Source organism: Misgurnus anguillicaudatus, chromosome 11 (assembly GCF_027580225.2).
Source record: "Misgurnus anguillicaudatus chromosome 11, ASM2758022v2, whole genome shotgun sequence".
Lineage (NCBI taxonomy): Eukaryota > Metazoa > Chordata > Actinopteri > Cypriniformes > Cobitidae > Misgurnus > Misgurnus anguillicaudatus.
In genome coordinates, this window is record NC_073347.2 from 32,691,676 (window position 1) to 32,713,047 (window position 21,372).

A 21,372-nucleotide genomic window follows, 5' to 3' on the forward strand; every position below is an offset into this window, starting at 1 on the left:
TCAAAAAAATTTTTTTTTTTTTTTTTTTTTACTGTAGCCAGATGAATTATAGCAGAAATTGGTAGGAACAATTATTAATTTGCTAGTACCAACTTTTACCAAAATTGTACCAAATACGTTTTCCTTCTGTGTTCATTTATGTTTAGTCATTTAAATTTTATTTTTCATTTGAATTTTAAATATATTATATTAAAGTAATTTAAACAAATAAGCAAAGAAAACCCCAATAAATAAATATAGCCTACATTTAAAACATTACATTATCGTCATTGCAGGAGTGTAATTTGTGGTTGTCCTGCAGGTGACCTTGTAACACTGTTGTCTTACAATGCACTTACGAATTAACGATTACTCCAGACCACTCGTAGATCTACGATGATTTTTAAGTGCAACTTAAGCTACGAAGCTTTTGGGAAACGGCCAAAATTCTAAGATGATTTGTACGATCATTTTTACGGTCTACTTAGCCATACGATGCTTTTGGGAAACCCGGCCCTGAACTGCTCTGTGAAACGGCCAATCAGAGCAGAGCTCAACATTATTATTCATGACCCTATCAAATAAGGTAATGATAGACCATTTCATTCTAAAGGCAAATCCTATGGTTGTAAATGGACATGTATAAATGGACTGGGTAATTTTTGCACTTAATAAAGCCACACAATAAAGAACAATTTAACATATTATTTTAATGCTTTCTTTGGCACCTTTAAAATTTGATTGGGCTCATTTAAAGCTGGGTTTGTCCCCTTTTGACCCAACGCTGGGTCAAGTTATTAAAAACCCCAGCATTCTTTAGAATGTACATCACCAATTATTTTAATATAAACAAGACTTGTATATGTGATTACTTCTATAATCCAAACTTTATATAATTATAGGAATTAACTAATTACAGAAAATATATTACCTGACTACATAGATTAAATACTTGACAGAGTTATTACACAGCAGTTAATGGCATTGGGCTTTATTTGTTAATGGGATGCCAGCTTTACCTGAGCCACCATCTATTATTTACCCAAAAAGTTTGGTACTGTACCCTCCTTGTGGAAAACTACAGTCTACACTGGGTAAAAAAGCTGGGTTGTTTTTAACCCATGCTGAGTAAAAACTGGACAGAACACACTGCTGGGTTAAAAATTACCATGTGCAGGGTTGTTTCAACCCAGCTGCTGTGTCATTAAAACCCATCACTGGGTTGTTTTATCTTTGAAGTGTGTATATTGTCCAATATTTACCCAGCATGGGTTAAAAACAACCCAGCATTTCTTTTTTTAATGTGTGTAAATAGTAAAAATAGTGCTAAAGTAGTAATGAAACCTAACCGAGAACTCTTTGAACTCTATTTACTGTATTGTTCGTCTGTGAATCTGTTACAAACTAGCAGAGAAAGTATCTTCAGACCTATGAGAATTGATTTAAATTCACTGTTAATGGTGCCACATTTGAATGTGTTTTATCATTATTTTCCCATAAATGTCGAGCATAATGATTTTTTAAGTGATTAGAAATGCACCTTTTATTTTTGCAAGTTATAAATTATTCATGCGTTGTGTGTAGTTCCCCACAGACAGTAACACAATAGGCATTTAATATATTGCAATGACAATTTTTGCAAAAGACCTCAAAGCAATTTTGGCCAATGAGAGCATGTACAAACATACCACGCATACTAACTATTTACTGTTTTTATGGAAAAATATTTAAATCGTATTATCTGCCCCACACCAGAAGAAATTTACATTTAAGCAGATTCATAAAATTATGAGGTGTCAGACCCACCAGCAGAATTTAATTTAAAAGCTCGTTTTTGGATATTTTTTGGTTGATACCACCTTAGACTTCAAATCTTGTTAGTCTACAGTAGTAGGATTGCTACAGTAGTGTGGTTACTTACTTTGCCATCACTAAGTCAAAATAATTTTCTGGCCCTAGATATGCTTTGGGTTCTTTAATGCTAGCCCATGGTTGTCATTGTTGGCTCACTTATTGTAAAATGCCATCACTGTAACAGTGCACTTTTCTTTATCTGTGTTTGCAGAATGGTCAGAACATTTTATCTAAGCAGATCAACACTAAAGAGCCAATGAAGGGTGTATTGATGTCCTACACGCTGACGGATCTGCGTATTCCCCTGTCATATGAGGTCAGCCTGACTCCCATAACCACCTTTAGTACTGGAGACACGGTCACACGCACCATCCAGTACTCCGAGCGTAAGTCGCCTTTCTTTAACAGCTACAACCATGTTAAAAACTTCACATACAGTATGCTATACAAATTCATTAGCAATGAAATAGTAGATTTTTTATGTTGGGCCAACTTATACAATTACACATAAAACATATAGTTCTGGTCCTGGATGCTGATTGGAAAATACCAACGCTATCTCACGAGAATTCGTACATATTTTACGAGTTGTCTAATTTGTATTAATTCATAAATCCACATTTGTAAGTTTTGGAACAATTTGCCTTGACCCCTGTGAACTCACGGAGTTGCGTATAAATAGCACGAAGTGTGAAAATCGTGCAATATATACGCCAAATTCCACTTTGGCATGCATATGATACGCCAGTCCCTCCCATTCACTTAAACAGTGCATCTTTTTTGTTGTTTTACTTATTGGTTTCTCAATTTTTTTGCTATTTTTTACCATTTTCGCTTGGGTTTAGGGTTAGAACAACTTTTTGTTATATAAAAATGACATCCTAACCCAAACCCCATCTCTAACCCCAACTCCAAGCGACCATGGATAAATATAGAGAAAAACATGGAGAAACCTGTATATTAAATAACCTCCTTAAGCAAATCTTAAATCTAACCCAAGCGAAAATTGTTTAAACATCAGAAAAAAAAGAGAAACTAATGGATGGGATGACAAAAAAGGATGCGCCGTTTGGGTGAATGGGAGGGACTGGCGTATAATATGCACGCCAAAGTGGAATTTGGGTATGTATTGCACGATTTTCATACTTTGTGCTATTTATGCGCATCTACATGAGACTGGGTAGGTTGAGGAGCGGGGTTAGGGGTAGGGTTTGGGGTTCGGTTTCGTTGTTTTTTTTTTTCATGAGAATTATTGCACGATTAACTTTGTATGAATTGATACGAATTAGCCAACTCATAAAAAAATTACGATTTCTTGAGAACACACTGCTGGGTTAAAATTGACCCAATGCTGGGTTGTTTAACCCAACTGCGGGGTTATTAAACTGAATGGTTGCATAACAACTACCCAACATTGGGTCATTTTTAACTCAGCATGTGTTCTGTCCAATATTTACCCATTATGGATAAAAAATAACCCAGACATTTTTAGAGTGTAACTTTTCTACTTTGGCTTTGGGATTTCTGGTCAGATCTGCTGTAAACTATAAAGCTAAAATGTGTTTATAAGGGCGATTCATGGAAATATCTATCTCTTAGCCAGTCTAACATTACTATAGAGATATTGTACATTGTGGACTTAGTCTAATGGGCATTTCACGCAGTACGTGTTAACAGCGAAGCTCTAGTTTATTTTCAATAGGAAACATGCTGAAAACGGCAAAACGGGGGCGGTGAAGCAGAGTTGGTCCGCACGCCTTGCGGACACAGCTCTTCATGGCACATGCCATTGAAGATAAACATATTTGCACTAAATACTGCACAAAACGCTTCCACTACACAAGAAAAGCTGTAGCTGCACAGTGATTTTGTCGCATACCGTGTAAAACGGCCATAAGTCTGTGAAGGCTATAAAGATGCACAGTTGGATCCAGTGTTGTATAATACATTCAATTGAAGAGCTAACAATACAAAATATATTTTTTAGAGGCAGGTGGATTTAAAATAGTTCCTTCTAATTCCCATTTTTAATGTCATTAAAGGTTGTGCATTTGAAATGGGAGGTTTCACTTTTGGGATTATGATAAATTGAGATGTCAAATGTGTGGTTATCATCCTGTGGAGAATTGCTGATGGCTACAGAATAATAGAAAGAGGAAAAGATGTTGAGTCGAGATCTGAGAAACAGCTGATTATATCTAATCTTCCCAATCTCAGCATTTTCTCTATCCAGACCACCAGGAAAAATGTCCAACCTTCAGAATATATATATATATATATATATATATATATATATATTGCTTTAATGGTAGGGCTGGGCTATATATTTGATATTTAATACAGAAAATTTGTAATCCAAAGTAAGTTTGCATCAAAAAACAAAACAAAACAAAAAAACGACAGGACGCGTCTGGCAAAAATGGCACAAATGGCCACCCTACTTGGTCCATTTACGGCTACGGTAGAAACATGACGGTAGAAAATGGGGACTGATGTATTGTAAGGGCACCCTAGGTGTATGTAAATGTAAACATTTTATTCAAAGGTAATAAAAACAATACAGTCCATTATGCAAGGGGTTTATACACAACTGAAAATATAGTTATGTATATAATATTGCATTTCTGTCAAGACATCCTTGTAAAAGTTACATAGTGCACCTTTAAATGTATTACAGTTTTCTTTGGTACTCAGATCAGAATTGTAATTCTCATAACTACCTGTTTAATCTTCACATTGTGTCACTTGTGTACACCAAAAAGCAGTTTCTTTTTTCTTTGAAAAAGTTGCAAATGCTTTGGTACATCCATGCAAATGATGATGTACAAATTTCTGCTGTTTCCTATATTATCGATTGTTTATGTCATGTTGATCAAAATGTATTATAATGGGTGTCTGTTGAATAGTCTCACCCCACACAACATTTAGGCATTAGTTCATAGTCTTTACATGCAAAATGTTTGAACAAGTCGTTATAATATGTCAAGCATATTTTTATACATTTCAGTTAGACTTTTTTCTAAATCTTTCGAATTGGTAAATTGGTCCAAGGTGAATCTTGACTTTCAGGAACGTCAGGAGGTGTAGGAAGACTGCACTGTTATTCCTTCAGTGCTGCATGTACAGTTTTCCCTAAGGAGATTGTCCTATGTCCACATTTCTAATTTTTTTTTTGTGCTATGCAGTGCTGTGTTTTCCTTTCTGTATTGCCATGACATGGTCTGTCAACAAATTGCAGTATAAACAGTAAAAGTGTAAATGTGTATCTTGTCCAGTCTCTTGCAACCAAACTCCCACATACACTAAGGTGTAACCTACAATTTACAATAATTGTCATCAAAACTTTAGCCATAGTTTCCATTAGAACATCCCTCCAGAGTAAACCGTTATATTCACAACTCGACTAAGCAATTTGACTGTCTTATCCGTACACAATGACACAATGAGTTGTCATTCTGATGGCACTGACATGTTCATTGACACATATATTTACTTTTGAGAGATGAACTAAGGATTTTGAGCAAGAGACTGGCTTTTGCCATTTTATCCATGGTGTTTCGCTATTTGTACGAATTGTTTTGAGAAATGCACTTACTGTTTGGCAAATGTCGAGGGTGATTTGAGAAGTGTATCAAAGCGACTGAGAAAAATTGTAAGACACAGTGCTTTGACATACAGCGGGGAAAATAAGTATTTGACACATCAGCATTTTTATCAGTAAGAAGATTTCTAAGTGGGTTATCGACACAAAATTTGATGTAGCCATCAAGCCAGATATTGAATTCATACAAAGAAATCAGAACATTTAAGTATACAAGTTGAGTCATAATAAATAAAGTGAAATGACACAGGGAATAAGTATTGAACACACTTTATTTAATACTTTGTTAGAAAAGCCTTTGTTGGTGATTACGGCTTCTAAACGCCTTTTGTATGGAGAGATCAGTCGTCTGCATTGTTCAGGAGTTATTCTGGCCCATTCTTGCACACAAATGGTCTTTAAATCTTGAAGGTTCTTTGGGCCTCTTTTATAAACTTTGATCTTCAGTTCTCTCCATAGATTTTCTTTGAGATTTAGGTCAGGTGATTGATTGACCACTTCATTGTTTCCTTAGCCTTGTATTTAAGATCATTGTCTTGCTGAAATGTCCACCCACTTTTCATTTTCAGCTTTCTGGTAGATTTCAGCACATTTTTATCCAGAATGTCCTGGTAAATTTTTCCATTCATCCTGCCTTCAATAATATGAAGTCTGCCAGTACCCCTTGCTGAAAAGCAGCCCCAAACCATGATGCTTCCACCCCCAAACTTAACTGTTGGTATGGTGTTCTTGGGGTGGTGTGCAGTGCTATTTCTTCTCCAAACATGGTATGACTGCCAAAAAGTTAAGTTTTGCTTTCATCTGACCATACTATAGTCTCCCAATAATCCACAGGCTTCTCCAAATGCTCTTTCGCAAACTTTAACCAAGCCTCAACATGCTTTATGTTCAGTAATGGAGTCTTGCGTGGTGAGCGTGCATGAATGCCATGGCGGTTCAGTGCATTGCTTATAGTTTTCTTTGAAATAACAGTACCTGCTGATTCCTGAAGTTCTGCCCGAGTGATTCTTGTCTCTCCTGATTATTCTTTGGACTCCTCGGACAGGAATCTTACGTGGAGCACCTGATCGTGGCCGGTTTATGGTGAAGTGATGCTCTTTCCATTTCTGGATAATGGCCCCCAGAGTGCTCACAGGAACATTTAGCATTCTGGAAATGCGCCTATAACCATTCCCATCAAAATGCTTTTCAACGATAAGATTACGAAAATCTTGAGAGAGTTCTTTGCTTTTACCTATCATGAAGTCTTTTATGTGTGCCTCCTGGGTAATAAGAAGCCTTTATAGGCCATCAATTATGACTAAAGCATCAGTACTATCAATTAGTACCGATAGGGGGCAGGGTTTCTCTCTCAATACTGACAGATTTTAGGTGATCATCTGGCTTTCTATGTCATTTTGCACCTTATTCTCTTCATGTGTTCGGTCCTTGTTCCCTGTGTCATTTCACTTTATTTATTATGACTCAACTTGTATACCTAAATGTTCTGATTTCTTTGTATGAATTTAATATTTGGCTTGATGGCTACATCTGGTGGAAATTTTGTGTCAATAGCCCACTTAGAAATCCCCTTACTGATAAAAATGCTGATGTGTCAGATACTTATTTTCCGTGCTGTACATCTTGAACCTTAGGAGCAAAAATTGTGCAAAACTGGGGTAGTTTGTGACCTTTCCAATTCTTCGACTGAAATAAATACACCCTTTAAGCCATTTTATAGCAAATGTGTAGTATTTAAATGATTTATTTTAAACTGTATATGAAATACTGATGTAATGTCTCTCGGCCCTCTGTGATGTTTATATTTTGTTTGGATTGGTTGTGTTGAATGTGATGAGTGAACAGATCCTTGTGTCACTATTTATGTACTGATTTCTTTTCGCATGCAGCCTACACTTACCCGAGACCTTCAGGTGAGACAGTCCCGTACTTTTACTTTCCATCTTCATCTCATGCTCTCTCTCTCGCTCTCTCGCTCTCCTCCAAATCCTCTCCTCGCTCCACCTTTCAGTTTTCACCAATTAAATCCAGCAAAACTATCCTGGCAGCGCAAGCCCAGCGCTGTGCCAAACGAATAAAATATAAAAACATAAATTAAAACTAGAGATGGGCAGAGTAAATTAAGGATGTACTGTAGGGGGATGGTGCGTTGAGGGGAGAGAACTGCGATCATTTCAAACCATATGAAATCATTGCATTCTTCTGCATTCATTTGCCGTCTCTGTCTGTGCACATTGAAAGTGAGATAATCAGGCATTTAAAGTGTGAGTGTTGACTAACAGTACGGTAGGTTCTGTTAAATAAATATAATTGGTGTGTGCATTGCCAGTATGCTGAGAGTGCTTCAGTACTCTTGAGAGAGCTGTTCACAAGCCGCCTTATAGAGATTGTGTGCATACTGGCACGCTTTGTGCAAGTATGCAAATGTAAACGCTTTGTTGTCTCCGCCCATATTTCATTCACTAACAATCTGATGAATGTCACACACATCAGATTTCTCCATCGTAATGCATCTTCCAGGAGTCGGGAAGCATTGCTGCAGAAGATGCATTCATGTGCTTCATGTGTAGAGTTTGTATTAGTATAATAAAAAAATAAGTATATTGCTTCATACATTGAGAATGCATTTAATACATTTCTCATATACAGATCATGTGTGTGGGTTCGAGGACCTGCGGATATGTGGATTCACTCAAGACCGCAGTGATGTGTTCGACTGGACCAGACAGAATCATCTCACCCAGAACCCCAAGCGTTCAGTGAATACAGGGCCTGAAACAGACAGAAGTGGGACAAAAGAGGGTAAACGCACACATAAGGTCATATTTACCCAGTATGGATTGGTTACATACACACCCTAACACATGTTTTGCTTTATAATGTAGGCTACTACATGTACATTGAGACGTCATGGCCGCGTCAGGCTGGTGATCGAGCTCGACTTCTCTCTCCACTGTACAATGTGACAGCAGCGCGAGGGCCGTCAGGGACCACAAGAGCTCCCTACTGTGTATCTTTCTACTACAACATGAATGGAAAACATATCGGTGAGTAACCAGTTAAAATTCATACTGTCACAGACTGGACGGACAGACGGACGGATGAAGGATAGGGAGTGAGGCATGCATTCAAACAGACAGATTGATAGATAGAAAGACAGACAGATAATACTTTAGATACTGTGGAGAAATACTGTAGACAGATAAAGTGGGGAAAATAAGTATTTGACACATCAGCATTTTTATCAGTAAGGGGATTTCTAAGTGGGCTATTAACACAAAATTTCCACCAGATGTAGCCATCAAGCCAAATAGTGAATTCATACAAAGAAACAAAGAAATCAGAACATTTAAGTATACAAGTTTAGTCATAATAAATAAAGTGAAATGGCACAGGGAATAAGTATTGAACACATGATGAAAACAAGGTGCAAAATGGCATAGAAAGCCAGGAGATCACCTGAAATCTGTCAGTATTGAGAGAGAAACCCTGCCCTCTACAGTATAAGTACTAATTGATATCAGCTGCTTTAGTCCTAATTGATGGCCTATAAAGGTTTCTCATTACCCATGATGCACACAGGAAAGACTTCATGATGGGTAAAAGCAAAGAACTCTCTCAAGATCTTTGTAATCCTATCGTTGAAAAGCATTTGATGGGAATCATTGTAAGCGCATTTCCAGAATGCTGAATGTTCCTGTGAGCACTGTGGGGGCCATTATCCGCAAATGAAAAGAGCATCACCATAAACCGGCCATGATCAGGTGCTCCACGTAAGATCCCTGTCCGAGGAGTCCAAAGAATAATCAGGAGAGCCAAGAACCACTCGGGCAGAACTTCAGGAAGACCTTACATCACCAGGTACTGTTGTTTAAAAAAAAACTATAAGCAACGCACTGAACCGCCATGGCATCCATGCACGCTCACCATGCAAGAGTCCATTGCTGATAAATAGCATGTTGAAGCGCGGTTAAAGTTTGCAGAGCATTTGGAGAAGCCTGTGGATTATTGGGAGACTGTAGTATGGTCAGATTAAAGCAAAACTGAACTTTTTGGCAGTCATTCTACACACCATGTTTGGAGAAGAAATGGCACTGCTCACCACCCCAAGAACACCATACAAACAGTTATGTTTGGGGGTGGAAGCATCATGGTTTGGGGCTGATTTCAGCAAGGGGTACTGGCAGAATTAATATTATTGAAGACAGAATGAATGGAGAAATGTACCGGGACATTCGGGATAAAAATCTGCTGCCATCTACCAGAAAGCTGAAAAAGAAAAGAGAGTGGACATTTCAGCAAGACAATGATCCCAAACACAAGGCCAAGGAAACAATAAAGAGATTTCAAAGAAAGAAAATCAAGTTGCTTAGAAAATCTATGGAGAGAACTGAAGATCAAAGTTCCTAAAAGAGGCCCAAGGAACCTTCAAGTTTAAAGACCATTTGTGTGAAACAATGGGCCAGAATCACTCCTGAGCAATGCAGACGACTGGTCTATCCATACAAGAGACGTCTAGAAGCTGTAATCACCAACAAAGGCTTTTCTACAAAGTATTAAATAAAGTGTGTTCAATACTTATTCCCTGTGTCATTTCACTTTATTTATTATGACTCAACTTGTATACTTAAATGTTCAGATTTTTTGTATGAATTCAATATTTGTCTTGATGGCTACATCTGGTGGAAATTTTGTGTCAATAGCCCACTTAGAAATCCCCTTACTGATAAAAATGCTGAGGTGTCAAATACTTATTTTCCCCGCTATAGACAGACAGACAGACAAACAGATAGACAGATAGATAGATGGTAGGTATGTATATAAATATATAGTTACTGTAGACAGACAGACAGATATATATAGATAGATAGCCTCCACATATACACACACTTTATAAAACTGTTAGATTTCTGGACCCTTGATCCTGATCCAACGTACAATGATCACTGCACAGCACCTTTAGCAATATAAACATATATGAAACACTCTGTAACTGTTCACAGTCAGTGAGGGACTATTTTTTTCAGTGGACGGAAGGCTTTTAGTGATTTTACGTCATGAAAGTTGCATATTTATTTGCTTTAATATTTGTATTGTATGGTAACCGTTTAATAAAAGCAATAAGGTATTTGAGGCTAGTGCTGTTTCGATAATAAGTCGCATTGACTCCGCTTCATGTCGCGCCTAACAACTCCCTTCAGCCGTGACATATTCATGATACAGCAACTAAAGTTTTGGCAGCAGAGCCAACATTTTTGTTTTCTCTTCATCAGTTTGACAAACAAAGTAACTGAACATCTTGTTTCCGTTGCTATAAATCTGTGTTCTTTAAGCTAACTTTATCCGCCCAGTAGTTCATACAGTACACCATACCCCCCCTCACTCCTCTCTATCCTTCACTTCACCTGGCTGTATGCTTTCCCTCACCTCACTCTCTTTACTTTTGTCTCTCGCCCATCTCTCCTGTTGTAATGAGATGGAGCTGTCTAATTATTTGCCGGGTGCCAGTCATGTCACAGGTTGGTGTCGTGGCAGGAGCCGTCTGGTGAACACTGTGAAATCTGTTCGCCTTTCTGAATGCATTTAGGTTATTTGCTGCAGGCCCGAGCTGGATATTTAAAATGAGATGTTTTATTAATTCCATTGCTATTTAGACGTTAGTGAGGACAGAAGGTTCTTAATGAAAATTAAAATTAAAAGACGACTCACATTAATCATATCAAAATCACCCCGGGGTGCACACTCACACACTCACACATAACACTCAAAATGAAACTGTAAGAGTCTGGCAAAGAGTGTGTCTGGACCTTTAAAATCAGTATAGCTGTAAACTTATGGGTAACACTTTACTTGAAGGGGTGTGCATAAGACTGACATAACACCTTCATAATCATGACATGAAATGTGAAGATTTTATGCACGTTTATGATAACTGTCATTAAGTGTCATTTGTTCAATTATGTCATTTTTAATGCAAAGATGACATTGTTTTAGAATTTCTTTGTTATGACAACTTGACATAAACCAATACATCATAACTTGTCATAAATCTGTCATAAACATTACATAGCAGAATAATTATTAAATTTAAAAAAAACTACCTAGCTGTATGGTTTAACATTATGTTAAGTTGTCATTTAAATGTCATTAAGTGATAATACTCTGTCAAATAGTTTTATAACAGCATCATTAATATTTTTCTTTAAATATCTTAACTAAATGCAACAGACACGTCAAAAGATTATACTTAACTTTATGTATGTGCAAAACAGAAAACTAACAGAACTTGTTCTTTCTCACACAGAAGGTTTGGAAATTTTCTGACATAGAAAAAAAAAAAAAAATATATATATATATATATATATATATATATATATATATATATATATATATATTTAACTTAATGTAATTAAGTGTTTTTGCAGCGATATGGACAGTGCATGGCTTAATCCGTTATCAATTTTAATTATTATTATATTATTATTATTATTATTATTGGATGATTGATTTTATTTCTCTAACACATGGAGGAAACTTAAAAACATTATGAACTGAAGAATATTCATTATGCTGTTAATAAAATATTTAACAAAGTATTAACACTAAATTACATTTTAATGACAAACTAAATTTGTATCACTGGTAAAAAGTGATCAGTTATGTTGTCTTGGTAATGTCAAGTTGTCATGACAATTATGATGTATTGGTTTATGTCAAGTTGTCATAACAAAGACAATCTCAAACAATGTTAACTAAAAAAGTTGGTTTATGGTTTAGTTACTCTTTACAGTTTTTACAGACGCTAGGACACCTTTCTCAATACTTAGGTCACTTTTGCAAAACTCTTCACACAGTTCTCCTAACATACTTTCAGCTTGGCAAAGCAGTTCGTTTCACATTCAAAATGCACTACAACTACCAAAACACTTTATTCAGGTCTCAAATCAACTCATTCTTCCTGAACACAAGCAAAGGTTGACAGCCGACAAACAAACTTTGTCACCCACAAAACAATGAACTAAAAAACACTAACAACATGTAGCATTATACAACAATTTTCTGTTTATAATTCACTCAATATATGTTACTGGAATGAATCAGACATGATGCAGAATTCTTCAATATTTTATGTAGTTTCTTTTTAGTTTTTTGCACTCCAAGTCATTCCAAAATACAAGGATTTACAGTATATACACATCATCCACTGATACAGATACAATAGTAATGCTAATCTACTCTTTCTTCTCCATTTGGCCAATTGTTTTTATAGCATTTATTTTTAAGATTTCAAATATATTTCATTAAAATATTAGAAATGTACCAAATTGCTGTCTTATTCAGTTATGTATTATGTTATTGTTTTGAACACATGTTTAACAGTTTTGAAAACAGTATGTAAGCATGTGCAAATTAGCCTGTATGTATAAAGAGTTTTGTCAGTTGTTGTGTCTGAGTAAGAAAAGAATTCATGAAATTTGAGAGATGTAGTCATTGAATGCATTTTGTGCCAAAGCAATGATAATTGATCCTCAGTTTATCCTACATAGACTTCTGTGTGAAGAGTTTTGCAAAAGTGACCTAAGTATTGAGAAATGTGTCCTAGCGTTTGTAAAAAACTGTAAAAATAAACATTCCTAAAAGTGTTTCTGTCGACCTTTATGTTTCTATAAAAAACATTCATATCCATAGAAACTTACTGTTGCACAAGTTTCTCTGTAGTAGGAAAAGATTCTGACCTCGGTTCACATCACCAGTTGGTTTTAGCTTGATTTGTCAGCAAAACCAATGTCCTTGAGACATGTACTGCTCCAAGGCCTCGTGTACCCCATACTGGTGTGGCAGAAACGCACAGCTAATCTCTCCAGTTGTTAATTGAGATGTAATCGAATCGAACGCAAGCACAGTGGCACAAATAAAAGTCTAAACTCTCATATCGCTAATGAGGTTGTAATTTACGGCCGGCGTATAGTAACTAACGCAGTCCTGCACATTAAGATCGCTAACAGGGACGTTTGTCTCTCAGCAAGACGTCTTGAGTAATGAAAGCTGTGCCAGCTGTGCCTCCCTCTCATTTTAGCATCTGTACCCATCACGCCTCCCTCATGCAAGTGCAGAAGTTAATGATTAGCAGATTAGTGTACATCAGCAGCAATCAGCCGAAATCACGCCAACATTCAGCCTATAGCGATTATAACCATCGCTCATGTGTAGGACAGAGACGACAGGTATTGTGTATTTGAAGAGTTTGGTTCCAAAACGCAATAAATCCATTTTGACAAATTTAGGTAAAAACGTGTTTTCTATACCAAGAAAGTGACAAGATGAAAACAACTATTTTCTGTTACAAACTTTCACATAGCATCTTTAGGTTATAAAAACATAAAAAATTCAAATCCATAAGTTGATTTTCAAAGATTTATTATAAAGACGGATTATTTTTTCCACAAAATGCAATAAATCCATGACAAGTTTTTATTCAAAATGCTATAAATCTATTGAATCAATCGCCTATATAAATGTGCATTCATCTTTGCCATGTTATATTCATTTAGTTGACTAGTTGTACACACTAATTAAAAATATAAACATTAATGTTATTAATCAAAACACTTACTTTGTCATATTAAGAACCCTGTCATTGCGGTTACTTGACGTCTTCGCTTAACGTCTTTCACAGCGATCAGCTGTAAAATGTTTTTGGTCCTGCTTGATTTTCGTTGACTTTGAGTAAAATTATGGAAAGTTTTTCATAAGATCCTCTGGGGTCAATGTATTAGCATGAGAAGCTTGATGCTGTCGGGAGAACAAGCACCCGTCTCCCGAGTGCCTCTCAGGGAAATTATTAGATGTTGATGGCTTACGTTTCTTTACCATCACAGAAAACCATCACAGGTTTAGCGATGCAATTAAAGTATTATTTTGTTTTGTTTGTTGATCACAAAGTACAAAGTAGATGAGGAAAACTAGGACTCCATGTACTCAGCGCGCCGCCATGTTTATTTACATTGCGTGAATGGTGCGCTGTGGGATTTATTGCGTTCTGTAAAAAAGGGGGAGTGGCGTTTATCGCATTTTGGGAAAAAAGGGAGAAAAGATGACAGAATAACACGGCGGATATTGGATTTTGCGTAAAATTAAGAATTTACTTTTAACTACTGACCTGATATAATACTGATTTTGGCAGTAACTCATTTTTTTCAAAAATGGCGTTTATCGCGTCTTGGAACCAAACTCTTCATTTACTCTTTGAAACAAAAATGACTCTATGTTTTTTATTATTAATCTCTGTTACAGTATGCCATTTTACATCTTTGGTAAACCTGTAGTGCTATTTTGAAATAAATGGCAAGCACCTGGTTAACAAATACATCTCCCATGCTTTTTATAGGATATACAAGAGAGGTATTTAATAGAATGGCAACAAGAATAGAATAAAATTTTGTTAAATAGTTCTCTTGTATTTCCTAAGAAAGCCACAGGAGACACAAGTATGATTGCTAACCAGGCGCCTGCCATTTATTTCAAAAGAGCACTTCAATCAATTTACAGGGTTTGTAGAAGGTATCCATATGTAGGAGGGTGTAAGGAAACACAGAAAGACCAATTCTCATTTCGTAAATACAGGCAGCGACTTTAAACTTTACACTTTATATAAACAGTGTTTCTCACTAAAATTGATTTTGGCATGCTACTCTAACGTAAATATATAATTAAAAAATTTTATATTTAGTATGTAAAAATAATTGATTATATCTATGCGTGCGGCCGGCGAGCTCAGTGTTGTATTTGTAAGCAATGGAAGGTTATCAACTCTCCGCGTTTAGTTGTTTTCACATCTGTGGCAATCGCTGATGGTTGCGAAGTTGCTCGTGACCAAACAACATTGCGTCAGGCGACGCCAAACGGAACCTGAGTTTGCACATTAGGCTTCACAGAGAATGTACTCTGGACCTCGACAATAGATGCTTATGCTGTTTTATTACACGGCTCTCTGGAATGCTTGATTCTGATTGGTCAGTTGAGACATTTGCAGGTTCGTTCTTTTCAAATAATAACCGCTCCAAAGTAATAACGTATAGCCGGTACTACTTGTACGATTAAAATCGCTCCGCGCCAATAAAGAACAATAAACATTACTGTTTGGCGCCATCTTGTGACAAACACTGGACAACCACAATTAAGAATGGAACATTTTTACATTAATTTTAACATGTACGGAAAAAACAAAACATTTAAACAGTGGATAGAAGAAGGAGCTTACTGAGACTGAACTTGACAAAATTGAGCATGACAGCTACGAAGCCAACACACAAAAAAATACAGAATGGGCATTAAAACTTCTCAAAGACTGGCTAAAAGAGAAAAAAATGGAGACAGACAAGTATGAAGCAGAGGATCTTAATAAGGTATTACGATCATTTTATGCATCTGTGCAAAGTTTCGCGGAAGGATAAAAATGTTAATTTAAAAAAAATATGCAAATAAAATGTTTCAAATTCATATTCATGTCCGTTTTTTTTCTTATGTGACAAGTAGCCGTGTGATAAGCTATGCAAAAGTAACAAAACAAAATAATAGATTTTTGTTACACTGTTACAAAAAAATTAAATCACATCAAATGTTTTAAATGCAACCTGACAGTACAAACTTAAACTGTTGACAACAAAAAACATTTCAGCAGTATGCACACTATTTAATTTAATCAAATTAGCGTAATATAAATTCTTAACATCATGCAACAGTGTTAGCAGACATGAACTGACATATAAACAAGATTTACTTTTATTTAAAAATAAATTAGTATGTTTTGTATGATTTGCCTTCACCACTGTGACAGTGGGTTAAGGGGTGAGGTATCATTATTGTTTTATTTCTAATAATCATACATTATTGTATGATTCACTTTGTATGAATTCATACGAATTAGCCAACTCGTACATTTTTTTTGTGTTTTAAAAACAAAATCTAAAGTAAAATGCATTTGAAGAATATATCATCACTTGCCATGTTAATTTAAACAAACTCCAGTTCAGCAAATTAGCTTAGGATACAGCATAAGGCTTTTCTGGACACATACTGACACGTTGTTTGGTTTTATAATATTTGTAAACAGACAGTCCTTTCTCATGTCAAACTGTCTTTTGAAGAGGGATTTTATCACTGCATGTGTTTATGTGTGTGAAGGCTTTTCAATGTTTAATAGTTCCACAGAAAATTACTTCACCGGATCAATAAATCTTTACTAGCAGTGAAACAGAGACATTCCCTCTCTATAGATGTTAATCAGATTAGAGGAGGCAAATATCCGTGTTGGACTGCTGGAACATTGGGTTTGATGTTGTTTTAATTAGAGTCAAAATTGCTGTGTCACAATCTTTCAGACTTTTCTGATGGCTGACAGTGACGTGGCCAAGAATATATCCAATTTTCATATAGTATAGAGTAGGGTTACAACTAACGATTTTTTTAATATTCGATTAATTGGACGATTATTTTCCGATTAATCGGCTAAAAAGCTAAACATCTCAAATAGGAGGGTGCATTAGTCTATTAGACGTTTCATCAAAAGTGCTCCTGTGTAGCTCTGTGGTAGAGAAACACTGGGAACACATGTTGGTAAAAATATTTATACCTTGTAATGCACTGTAAGTCGCTTTGAATAAACGTCTGCCAAATGCATTTAAAAAAGCAATAGCATAGCAAGTGAGATGTGAGGTTCATTAGGAAGAGCTTCAGCAGCAGTGAATCTATTACAGCTGCGGTCAATCACAACACATGGTTTAATCATTACATACTGTGTGACTCTGTGGTGTGTTAGAAGTTGACAGCATGGGTTTAAAATAGTGCTGGGCAAAGATTAATCGCGATTAATCGCATACAAAATAAAAGTGATTTTTTTTTGCATAATATATGAGTGTGTGCTGTGTGTAATTATTATGTATATATAAATACACACACATTCATGGATGTATTTAAGAAACATTAACATGTTTATATATATTTATTTATATTTTTATATATTCCATATTCAGTGTTGAGTAAGTAACTCAAAAAAGTAATGAATTACTAGTTACTAATTACATCTTCAATCATGTAATTAGATTACTTTACAAATTACTCTCTCCAAAAAGTATTTAATTACTTATTACTAATTACTTTCTAAATCCTATTTAGTATATGATACAAGGATAGGCTTGAAATTACTTGAAGAAATAATATATAAAAGTACATGAATTATTCTGGTCTCACTTTAGGGTCCAATTCTCTCTATTAACTAACTATTAACTACTTTTGCCTTAATATACTCTAACTACTGCTGATTATGTATTCTAAAGAAATTGTTAATTTTAAGTATTGGTAGAAATGGGGAGAGTTAAGGATGTAGAATAAGGTTTTGCAGAATCAGGAATTAATATGTGCTATTAAGTATTAATAAACAGCCAACATCTCATTAATATTAATGCTAATAATAATCAACTAGATAATAGTGAGAATTGTAAACTAAAACCATGGTAAATTCACAATTGTATTTTAGTATACATAATTGTTTTACAGTCCATACACAGTATTTAGTTACATCAAAAGTATAATTAGATTACAAGAAAAATAAGAGTAATCCCTTACTTTACTTTTTCAAAGGAAAAGTAATTAAATTACAGTAACTAATTACTTAGTAACTAGTTACACCCAACACTGTCTATATGATATATATATATATAAAAAATTATATATAAATATATATGTTTTAAATTAATATATGTATGTGTGTGTAGTTATATATACATAATAACTAGACACAGTACATGCACATATATTATGCAAAAAAATCACTTTTATTTTGTATGTGATTAATTTATATTTGGCCCAATTTGTTCAGGCAATTTTTACACTCTTCTACATGAATACTTGATTCTAATTAGTCGAACATAACCTGTAACTAAATAATTTTGTATAATACAAAAAAAAAACGCTATCACTGGGGTAGTACCCTTAAGGTCCTTTAGGTACAGATATGTATACATTTACATTTGAGGTATCTGACCCACAAAACCAGTCATAAGGGTACATTTTTTTAAATTGAGATTTATACATCAAATAAATAAATCAGTTTTCCATTGAATTTTGTTATAAGGACAGGATAGGACATATTTGGTCGAGATTTAAAATATTTTCAACTAAATTTTAAAATCTCGAATCTGAGGGTGAAAAAAAATTAAAAATGTCCACTAAGTTTGTCTAAATAAAGTCCTTAGCAACTGCACCCACAAAAATAAAGTTTTCATGTATTTATTGTAAGAAATATAAAAATATCTATAATTTTGACCCATACAGTGAATTGATGGATATTGCTAAAAATATACCCATGTGGTTCAGGGTCACATATAGTCTTTTTAGGTGCAAAAGTGTACTTTTTAAAAGGGTACCAGCACAATCACAGCCAAGGACTGATTTATTTTTTACTACTGATTCTTTCTCATTTGTTTATTATGACGTTTTGGTTGTCGCAGGAAAACAATTTGCTGATGGATTACAAAAATCAAATGTTCTTATATTTCTATTTTATAATATTAAATATTTCTATCTTGATCTAGCAGAATGTTACTTCTTAAATAAATAACTCTTTTTAATGTATTATTTTATTGAAAGGCAAAGCATAGTGAATGAGAAAATATAGATTATTTTGTAGTATATTTATTTATTTGGTAAGTGATCATGTCATTTTATTGAGTAGTACGAGGAGTGTTTCATTTCAGGCTTTGTTTTGCGATAATGCCCGGCTGACTATATATTACATAATCCACTAGCGACCTTCATGAAACCAAAACCAAAGAACACACAGAACCAAACAAACAAACCGGACCTGCTCTGTACCAAAACATGAGTGTCCAACATCCTTCTTGTGGTTCAGACTGTGCACTAAAATCTTCTGCCAGTGTCCAGCTTCTTTCTCAACCTCCATCTTCGGCTCATTATGAGGATGAATGAGTGTTTGGATGCATTCGACCTGTGTCAAGGTTAGCCAAGGTCCTCTCATGTTTAGATCTTTTGCTTCTTGTGAGCACACACATCAGAGCTTTGGCTTTAATTCAGACCACAACTCCCTTCATTTACACACAGAACTGTTACTTTCAAGGGTCGAGTGTTTGTACCTTAAAGACGCACAAGCACACAATTTCTGTTTATGTATTAGAGAGCAAGCTCCTCTTTAGAGGTCATTGAACCGTGACAGACGCTTTCAGCCTGGGCAGCGAGCTAATCGTGGGTTCGAATACAACAGTTTTCTGTTAAAGGTTCATTGATTTACTTTGAATAGCTTTGATTGCTGTGTGTATATGTGCTGTATACACTGCAGTACTGTTTACAGTAATGACACGTACACTGAATTTAATAGTCACCTTTCCTTAAAAAGAAATGTAATGCGGCTGTGCTGGAACAGTGAAGGTATCAGGCCCTGTTTACATTAGAGCATTTGCGTTTTAAAACCTCGTTTATACTTTAAAAAGAATCTTCATCCACACTATACACGACCATAAACGCATGAAACATGACCAATCATGTAACTGGGCATGTGCATAAAAGTGTAAAATAACTTATTACTCAAATAATAGCTTACCATTGCGAATTTACGCAGCCTAGGGGTGTGCGATATTGACAAAAATTCAGACCTGGGTCCTTTGTCGACAACTACAACAGACACTATTTTTGAAACTATAAAAATGTGTTTAATAGAATTAATAGGTTAAAGGTGCAGTGTGTACATTTTAGTGGCATCTAGTGGTGAGGTTGCAAATTGCAATCAACGGCTTAATCCACTGCTCACCTCTTGCTTTTGAAACACATAATAGAAGCTACGGTAGCCGCAATCGGTCAAACATGTCATCGTTGGAGAAAACTTAGTAAAAATGTTTGTCTGTTAAGGGCTTCTGTAGAAACATGGCTGCACAAAATGGCGGCTTCCATGTAAGGGGAACCTCTGTGTATGTAGATAAAATGTCTCATTCTAAGGCAATAAACACATAACGGTTCATTATGAAAGGTCTTTATATACCCCTGATAATTTAGTTTTGTATATTATTTTGCATTTCTGTTAAGAGATCCTTCTAAAAATTACACACTGCACCTTTAATGTTGATGTTATAAACCAAACAGAAAGGTTTTTATGATTTATAAAGGAAGCATTCAAGTGAACAGTTCTAAACAGTAGCGTTCTTGAAGCAAAAATAAATTTCAGCAAATGCAAACTTCAATCAAACATAATAAGAGGTGAAGTATAGCTTTAGCCTACAGAAATGCTTATTGCTTTAATGTAGGGAGTTCCTCTTCAGCCATTTCACGCTATTATATTTATAATAGTTCATTGTTCACAGTTCATATTTGATCTTATAGTCCATTTGAAAATTTTCGTACGAACTGAAAAACACCAAATAACTTATCTTCCCTTACCTTTAGCTGTTCAGTGTGCAATTAATTAATAAAAATGAATATGACGTTAATTTTTAAAAGTGTGCGAGGTCCGTGCACGTCCACCGCTAGCAACACAGAAATAGCAAAATGCGCAATCGGCTTAACGAGCATTAAATATTAATATGACGTTGATTTTATTGTGTTAATTAATTTATATTAACAAAACTTATCAACAAAACATCGATTCAAATTAAGAGACAAATTATATGAAACGAAATTTATTTTAAAGTAGCAAACAAAACTTAAATTAAACTCGGAAATAATGTCTGACCCATTACAATTCTCCCTTCATATTGGCCTTTACAACACCCTATATGGCGTTTAAAATTACAGTCTATCTTTCGTAATAAGCTAACTAAATTTAAACATAAACAACATTACAACAATAATCAAACCCAACAATACTCAAACATAAATATAAAACAGACATTATCTGAAAAAAATTATTCATTGAATATATTCAATTTTTTTAA

General features: G+C 35.1%; 1 protein-coding gene across 3 annotated transcripts in view; it reads left to right on the plus strand.

The window, feature by feature from the left end:
• Window positions 1-21,372, plus strand: part of mdga1 (MAM domain containing glycosylphosphatidylinositol anchor 1) — a 312,596-nt gene that overhangs the window by 230,714 nt on the left and 60,510 nt on the right. For 2 of the 3 annotated variants that reach the window (XM_055169632.2, XM_055169631.2), the window contains exons 12-15: window positions 2,045-2,219; window positions 7,324-7,347; window positions 8,084-8,236; window positions 8,320-8,481. In XM_055169632.2, the coding sequence (XP_055025607.2) occupies window positions 2,045-2,219; window positions 7,324-7,347; window positions 8,084-8,236; window positions 8,320-8,481 (514 nt within the window). The remainder of the gene's footprint in view (window positions 1-2,044; window positions 2,220-7,323; window positions 7,348-8,083; window positions 8,237-8,319; window positions 8,482-21,372) is intronic. The other variant, XM_055169633.2, reaches the window with a different exon arrangement.